Source organism: Poecilia latipinna, unplaced genomic scaffold (assembly GCF_001443285.1).
Source record: "Poecilia latipinna isolate Pla-1442-1.1 unplaced genomic scaffold, P_latipinna-1.0 Scaffold331, whole genome shotgun sequence".
Lineage (NCBI taxonomy): Eukaryota > Metazoa > Chordata > Actinopteri > Cyprinodontiformes > Poeciliidae > Poecilia > Poecilia latipinna.
The window spans coordinates 342,750-351,659 of record NW_015112947.1 but is presented as its reverse complement, the minus strand read 5'-3'; the positions used below and the strand labels follow the sequence as shown (position 1 = coordinate 351,659).

At 44.6% G+C, this 8,910-nt stretch overlaps 1 protein-coding gene across 2 annotated transcripts in view; it reads left to right on the top strand.

Moving 5' to 3' along the window:
* The window catches only part of myo10 (myosin X), a 108,314-nt gene that overhangs the window by 30,708 nt on the left and 68,696 nt on the right, over window positions 1-8,910 (top strand). For both annotated transcript variants that reach the window (XM_015035340.1, XM_015035339.1), the window contains exon 2: window positions 3,846-3,944. In XM_015035340.1, coding sequence (XP_014890826.1) covers window positions 3,846-3,944 — 99 coding nt within the window. The remainder of the gene's footprint in view (window positions 1-3,845; window positions 3,945-8,910) is intronic.

Sequence of the window (8,910 nt, the reverse complement as noted above, 5' to 3'; positions counted from 1 at the left end):
GATCCAGTCTGAATGGATCCGGTCTGATCCAGTCTGAATGGGTCTGAATGGATCCAGTCTGAATGGATCCGATCTGATCCAGTCTGAATGGATCCAGTCTGAATGGATCCAGTCTGATCCAGTCTGAATGGATCCAGTCTGAATGGATCCGGTCTGATCCAGTCTGAATGGATCCGGTCTGAATGGATGTGATCTGATCCAGTCTGAATGGATCCGGTCTGAATGGATGTGATCTGATCCAGTCTGAATGGATCCGGTCTGATCCAGTCTGAATGGATCCAGTCTGAATGGATCCGATCTGAATGGATCCGATCTGATCCAGTCTGAATGGATCCAGTCTGAATGGATCCAGTCTGAATGGATCCGGTCTGGATCCATTGTCTATGTTTTAAAACAGATTCCTTCAGACTTTAGTTGTATCGGCCTCTCAGGTAAGTTAATTTCTAACATCATTCACTGAATTTATTGAATCATTTTTATCATTTCCAAACAAACCTGTGTGAACAGGTTTGTTTGAGCACGCAGCGTTTCAAAGCATCATGGGAAAAGCCGTTTCTCCGTTCAGGTCACGTTTCAGTCGGTTTGGTTTCAGTTTGTTTTGGATTTTACTCTGCAGCTGAAATGTTGGCGGTTTCTGTACCAGCTCCTCCTCATGGCGGCTCTGGGCAGATTTCTGCTCCTTAACTGGGATTTTTATCCATTAACGGGATGAGCAGCGCGGCTTTTCTTCGCCTTTAGTCCATCATTAACTCCAAACTGGGGCTTTGATGTGAGTTCAGGCCGTCAGCGCTGATGAATGAGGGAGGGAGACGTTTGGCTCACAGTCGTGTTTGTAGAGTCTCCTGCTGGATTAAAGTGTAGAAGAAGAAGAGAGGGAGGGCTGAGTGGATTAGGAGAGGGGGCACGATGCGCCCTCAGACGGTGGGGGGGTAACGTGAAGAGCGCGTGTTGCGGCGGGGCGCTGAGGCCTTCCCTCTGGTCGCAGTGGATTCCTGCGCCGCTGCACATCAGGAATGTTTCTGCTGGTAAACAGAGCTTTGTGCTCCTTCTTTTGTTTGGCTCCTTTATGGATCATTAAACAACCATCAGCCTTTGTCAACATCATGACTTTCTTTTTGTTTTCCTTTTCAAATATGATTCCATGTGGAGTCTTTACTTTAAAACCAGCTGCTGGTTTCATACAGCAACTGTGACCAGAACTTCATCTCTTTCTTTCCTTTGAGTTCAGTCCAAAACTGACGACCTGCAGCTAAACATGCAAACTGTTCAGACTTAAAATAAATGAATAAGTCGCATGTAGAGCTGAGCAGAACTGAGCGCACCTCTGACAGGTTGATCCAGAAACGCTTCTGTTCAGGTTAAATCAAACCGATTCTGACCAGACACTCAGCCTGTCTGACCTGAAGCTACAGGCAACAGCAAAGCAAACGAAGAGCAGCGACATGAGATGAGATGATCAGAAGATCATCTCATCTCCCTCCGTTAGCGACTGTCAGGAGGAGCTCAGGTAGTTCAGGGAGGAACAGCTCACTCCTGCATCCACACCGTTATTATTATTATAAAAATATGAAGCCAAAGGGAATGTCTATAAAAACTAAGTACACCCCATGACCCAGCAGCTTGTAATGCGTCGCCATGGAGACGTCTGATTTCACTTTCTATTCCCACACTGCTTTATTTTATTGAGTTATGCAAATATTTGTTTTTCAACTCTGAGTTGAAACCGCAGCGCTGCAGTCAGGTTGAGGTTTAATGAGGATGTAAAAATATACAAACGTCCAAACCGCGTCGGATAAACGCCTCAAAGTTTTTCTGTCTGTGGATAGAAAACCAGATTAGCTGAAGGGAAATGTTAACGATTTCTAAACTTCTGACCAACCACAACACGGGATTATGAACCTGGATTATGAATCTGGATTATGAATCTGGATTATGAATCTGGATTATGAATCTGGATTATGAATCTGGATTATGAACCTGGATTATGAACCTGGTGAAGGTCGTCTAAAATCTGTCAGAACCAAAATGAATCCAAATGTTTGGTTCTAACCGTTTAATTTCTCTTCATTCTTTGTAGTTTTCTCTATAAACCTCTGTTGGTGGTTTATAAATGACTGAATGGCTTAAAGATCATCAGCCTTCCACACCTCTCAGGTTCTGGTTCTGGTTCCGGCTCTGGTTCTGGTTCTGGTTCTGGTTCCGGTTCTGGTTCTGGTTCTGGTTCCGGTTCTGGTTCTGGTTCTGGTTCTGGTTCTGGTTCTGGATCTGGTTCTGGTTCTGGTTCCGGTTCCGGTTCTGGTTCCGGCTCTGGTTCTGGTTCCGGTTCCGGCTCTGGTTCTGGTTCTGGTTCTGGCTCTGGCTCTGGTTCCGGCTCTGGTTCTGGTTCCGGCTCTGGCTCTGGCTCTGGTTCTGGTTCCAGTTCCGGTTCCGGTTCCGATTCCGGCTCCGGTTCTGGTTCTGGTTCTGGAGAAGCAGCATTCAGCTTCTATGCTCCACAAATCTGGAACAAACTTCCAGAAAACTGTAAAACAGCAGAAACACTGATCCTTTAAATCCAGGCTGAGAACCCAGCTGGTTAGAGCTGCTTTAGACCCATAATCAATGAATATTGATTAATATATCTGATGTGTATTGATGATTTTTGAGGATAAAATGTTTGTTACATTTGGTGACTTTATGATTTAAATCATTTTGAAGCGCCTTGTTGCTGAAATGTGCCACACACATAAGATTGATTGATTGATTTGTTTTGGTTCTTCCAGTACCGTCTCCATGGGAACGTCAGAACATTCTGTTTAGTTACAAAATGGCCGACACGAAGTGGATTTGTTTTATTTTTTTGTGATTTTATATTTATTCTGAATCGTAGTAAATGAGAATCTGTCGTCATTTTGGTACAGCAGCTTTTTAAACTCTGTAAATCTGCAACGATGGATTCAGTTTTTCTAACGTTCAGTCAGTGAGGAGAGAGGGGGGGCCACGGGGGCAGCTGGGGGCCGCTGGGGGCTCCTGGGGGCTGCTGGGGACTGCTGAGGGCTCCTGGGGGACACGGGGGCTGCTGGGGACTGCTGGGGGCCGCTGGGGGCTGCTGAGGGCCGCTGGGGGCTGCTGGGGGCTGCTGAGGGCCGCTGGGGGCTGCTGGGGGCTCCTCGGGACCCAGGCCCCTCTGATCTGCTGCTGACTCTGCAAACCTGAGCTTTACATTCATCTGGTGGCCTCCCTCCTGCCAGGTGCCTCTGGGGGCCGTCAGGTCAAAGGTCGTTTCGTTTTGGAGGTTCAGAGAGAGGAAGGGGGGAGAGAGAGGGCTCATCCAAAGCACGGTGGGTGTTTTTCCCATCAGCTTTGCCGTCCGCGCTGATGAACCGCAGAGCCTGTGGCGGCGCCGTTCAGCAGGGTCCATCGTCAATATTTAACTGGAAAATGTCAGTTTGTACTGAATGACAGCAGCCAGGCGAAGCTGTCGATCAGGACGACTTTATTTACACGTCTGAAGCAGAACGGAGGATCAAACGGCCCGAACCGTCCGGGTTTCTCCAGACTCTGAGGATCAGCCGGTAGTTTGACCCAAACATGACATCCGTTTGAGGTTTTCCTGAACGGATCAGGTCCGAAACCCAACACTGCCCTGGGTTTCACCTGGAATGTCCTCCTGGTTGGAGGTCGGCGCCATGGTAACGCCATGGTAACCCAGATCCTGACAGTTTTCTCATAAGCTTCAGGCTCAGGTCGCTAATCTCAGGAACATCACAGATGATGATTCCTGGTGGCTTTAGAGTTCAGAGCTTCACAGTTAAAGCAGGAAATGGTTATTTTTTAATAACTGTGATCATTTTGCCTGTTTCCAGGGGGATCGGGTGTGGCTCCGGGAGGAGGACCAGTTCCTCCCTGGCTCCGTGTCTTCCTGCTCTGGAGGCGTCGTCGTCTTCGCCACAGACTACGGCCAGGTGAGAAACCTCAGCCGGCTGGTCCGGACCGATCCGGACCGGACTCTGTCTGAAACCCGTCTCAGCTCTTTCTGACAGGAGTCATAAACCCTGACGGTACCGTCGGGCTGGCTTTGGGTCAAGGGAAAATCCGTTAATCTGCACAAAGATAAAAAATATTCCCAGTGACCTTGAGCCTGAGAGAGAAGCGCGGCCCGTTTCCGTCAGGTTTGAATCCCTCTCATGTTTTCATTTCTGACGTTTTTATTTCAGTTTCTATTGAAGCAACTTCCTGTGATCCAAAATCAATAAAACATATTAATTGTTCATAAACTCTGACAAAAACAAATAAAGCAATCACAGCAAATGTTGGGTCGTTTTTATAAGAAGCTTCAGTCTTTTCTGAGTTTTACCGTCACGGAGCTGAAGGAAAACGTCGTTCCCACATTTATCCCGATCAGCTGCACGGAGTCTGTAAAGGATCCGTTTGGATCCGTTTGGTAACGTGGATCAGCTGCAGATCCGCTGAAGCTCGGCTGGTTCTGCTTCATGGCTTTGATCCGTGTTGTGGAAACAGACAGGAAGGTGAAGGACGTTTAGAGTCGGTCATTTGTGTTTTGGATATAAAGGAAAGCGAATATTTGAGGTTTAGATGTGACGGAGGATCAGTCGGGATGAAACCTGGAGCAGGAAGTGATGAACTGCAGCTTCCAGCATCTTCAACCCGTTTCTATCACAAACATAAAATAAAAGATACATTTAAATGCAAACCAAAGAAATCAACAAGCAAATGAAAATAAAACAATAAATACATGAATGAAACAAACTGCTGATTCAACACATTAAAGTTTTTCCTCCTCGTGTTTTAAACATTAAATGAAATCTGTGGGATTTTATCTTTGACTCAGACGACCAGAGCGTCTGGATGCTGTAGATAAACTTTAGTTTTACCTGAAAAACTGACAAGAAAATAACTTGTTGTCTTCCCAGAGGCAGATTTAAACAGAGTAAAACCTTTCGAGTGTTTTCAGATGTAACAAGCTCTGAGCTGTTTGTGCATCTAAACTCATACTAGCAGTGAATAAGTGACGTTTGTCCTGCAGTTTTTCCTCAGAGCAGCTGAAGGTTGGAGTCGCAGCTCGTCTTCCTCGGGTTTCAGGGTTTCAGACAGGCTCCTCCTCCTCCGGCTGCAGGACAAAGCAGCAGCAGATGAATGGAGATTCAAACAGCAGCTGCTGCTTTTGATGCTGACAGAAAGGAGAAGCTGGAGGCTTACCTGCCGACCTCTCTGACACACGGAGACGGCTCGGTTTCCCCGTCACTCTGCCGCTCTGACACGATGATTATTAGCATGAAATACGAGCGGATGGTTAAACGTTACTGGACCGATCAGCCGCTCCAGGTTCTGTCAGGAAAAACACCTGAAGGAGTTTAAGGCAGGAGGTGAAAGTTTGTTCTAAGAGCAAAATAACAACAGAGAACACTACTGCTACTGATATCATGAATGTCAATCACATCTTATCAGTTTCAATAAATTTATTAAAAAAATAATCTGAGGAACATGAGAAATACTAAAAATTTCAATATTTCACAGTAAGATTTGATAAAAAGTAAAGCTGCTGCAACATTTAAGCAGACAGCTGCTATCATGACTGTTTCCTCAGATTATCGATACATAGAGAAGAGACAGAACAGAGCTGCAAATAATCGATTATAGATCCTGACACATAATCAATTAATCGAGATAAACTAGAACATTTTTCATTTGAACACTTAAGTTTGTTTTTTGTAAGATTGGAAATGCACAAAAATAAACAAATCATTCAATTCCCCTTTTTAAAAGTTTTTATTGCTAACAATTAACCAGTTACTAAATTAGGTGTTGATTTCTTTCAGTAATCGATTAATCACGAGTAACCCAATTAATTGTTTCTGTCGTAGTTAATTGATGTATTTTCAATCATCCATTGTTTCATCTCTTTTAGATGTGTAAATGTTTTAAGCTCAAAATATTCAGCGTTTTCATTTTTAAGTATTTTCTTTAGTATTTTTGCTGTAACTGTAAATTCCTTCCTGGACCTAAAACAAAGTTGATCCTGGCGGATCCAGAAGCAAATCCTAATGATGTTTGCAGTTAGCATCAGAATGCCGTTAGCGTTGTGATGCTAACTGCATTCTGATGCTAACTGATGTACACAGTTTGCATTATTTGATTCACAGAGTGTCAGGGTGATGCTTAAGCTTGACTATTATTATGTCCCTTTATTTTTACCCGCAACCAAAAGATGAAAATCACAAGCTTGTCAATAGCATCATCAGGCTAGCATCCTGATGATGCTAACTGGTGGCAGTTTGCCCTCTCCTGCCTGCTGGCTTTGTGGCCCAGAGATTTACCCCTTATAGCATCTGCTGCGGGGTTTAGCGCCCAGGTTTGCCCCCAGGGTTTCTGTCGAGCTGCAGATCCCTGTTGACTCTCCAGAGAGATAAATGAGCTAAATATAGAAACATAATTAAGTGAAAATCTGGGGTCCTGCTGGGACGGAGCTCTAATTCTGGGATTGCTCTGGATTGGGAATGTTTGGGATTGTTTGAAGGGATTTCTGTGTTTGAACATTTCTTGCATCCTTGAACTTCATGACCTTTTCTTGGTTGAGTAAACCAACAAAAGCTCATGAACATGCCATTAAAACTGCTGTAAGAGCCTCTCCCTGGTGTGAATGAACCCGATGAAACCAGGACCAGTGAGGCTTGTTGTTGGGTTTCTGCTGCCGTCATCAGTCAGCTCAGTCAGAACGCTGCGCTTTATTCTGGAAGAGCTTCAGTGACGACCTGTTTGTCGCTGACGTGTCACAGCGGGAGGAATGTGAGAAACGAAGGCCGACAGGATGCTGGGGGGCTTCTCTGCTGTTAATGTGTGAGTGTGCGTGGGGGTCGGGGGTCAGAGGTGACTGACTCCTCAGACAGAGACCGGCTTGTTTTAGGAGTCGCTGCTCTGAACTGGTGGACCGCAGCTGGTCACAGAGGGGCCACGGCCGGCCCCCGCCTCACGGTGTTAGCTCCACTTTATGGTTTTATTACAGAAAATCTACATCATATCTGAATCATCAGACATTCCCAACATGCCAGATCCTTTCAAAATAAATCAGATCGGTCCTTCGGTGTGTCTAAAACCTGAAAACTGGACTGGTCAGTCCAGATCAATGAGACCAATTTTGTTTTTTATAAAGACTTTACCCTGCAAATACTTGACAATTCAGTTTCTCCTTAGAACAATAAATAACTGCATTCAATATTTTTATTTTTTACATTTTAATTATTTAATTTGTATATAGGATGCTATAAAAGTGAGTTTTATCAGGATCTGAAAAAGGTAAACCAGTGTCCAGGCAGGTCTGATAATAAAATAACTGCTCTGTGAGTGGATAGTTTCCTCTGCTTCCTGTAAATTTTTAGAAAAGTCTCAGACTTTCTTCTAAACCTGAACAAGAATCAGCCTTTTTCTGGCAGTGGTTAGCTTCAGAGTCGTCTTCTGCAGCTCAGGATATAATTTATCCTCGCTGCCTGCCAGATGTCACCGCTGTGGAAGGAGAAACGTAACGCGAGACGTGAGCAGGTTCACCGGGACGAGCAGCAAAACTTTTGCTACTGAGGAGGTTCTCTGCATCCCGGGTCTTTACTTCACAGCTGAACAGAAGTACACACATGTTTTGACTTCTGACTGTTAGTCAAACACATTTCATAACCTGTTTGGTATATTTGGCTCCCGACATTTAACAAAAAGCAAAGACAGCAGAAGATCAGATTCGGGTACCGATCCAGGAACGATCCGGTTTCCTGATGTATGATGAGATAAAGTGATTTTCAAGTTAAAGTAAGTCCTGGTCCTGACTGCTTCAGGCCACTGGCTGTCAAAGCTTGAATTCAAAGATGTCTGTTGTTGAGTCTTTGCACGTGACGTCACGCACTCATAGCCCCGCCTCACCGCCATGACGCACCAAAACAACCAAACGCTAGTCTAAAAACAGACATATGTAACCTAATATCTCTTAATTTCACTTTAAAGCTACTCTTTAAAGTGAAACAGAATAATTTCACCTGCTGTGCGGTCAGCTGCAGAAACTGACAAGGATGCAAACCAAACATTTTATTGTATAACTTTTAATGAGGAAAGATGCGGCGGCGATAGATAGATAGCAGTAATGATGACTGGCAGCCCTCGGTGAAAACGCGGATTTGTAGCGAACTCTTTTTACAAGGTAAGAAGATTAACGTTAATTTATTTTACGTACGATAACAAAAATATCAAATATCGTATTATGGAGAAGGTACTTGTTCAACCGTTACCATGGAGACAGTACCGCACCGCCATGTAGCCTAGCATGTATGGAAAATCTGGTTAGCATCTCCTCTGTTGTACGTTTTAATCCTGCTCCGGTGTGAAGGGAAGCGCTGTTTATGACAGTGATATAAATCACGTGGTGTGGATTCAGGCAAAGTCTGTAATTTGATCAACACGTCAGGAGGGAGGAGGTTCGGGTCGGTTTCAAGCTGGTTCCAGCTGTTGTACCGTGAATGAGCCCCAACCAGGTGTGTTACGTTCACAGACAAGTTAGCTCGACTCCAACAAGTAGAAGCCATGAATAAAATGGCAGAAACAACTTTGGAAAACAGTTTCAGTCGCTCTGTTCCGTCCCTCAGTCCGACGTCCATCATGGCGCCTGTCAGTTTCAGTTGCGCTTTTTAAATTTTTTAAAAATAACCAAATGTTGTCATTTTAATCCCCAGTGTAACTGAGCCACAATCATCCACAATCCTCATTGTGGATGATTCCAAAATGAGCTCCACACCTTAAGAAACTCAAAATGTTCCTTTCAAAAAGCTAACATCTCACATGAATCTTCTGAAAGCTACATCACAATTTAACTCTTCTGACAGAAGATCAACGTTTCCAGGAGCTCCAGTTGGTCGGTGTGGATTGAAGGTTTGG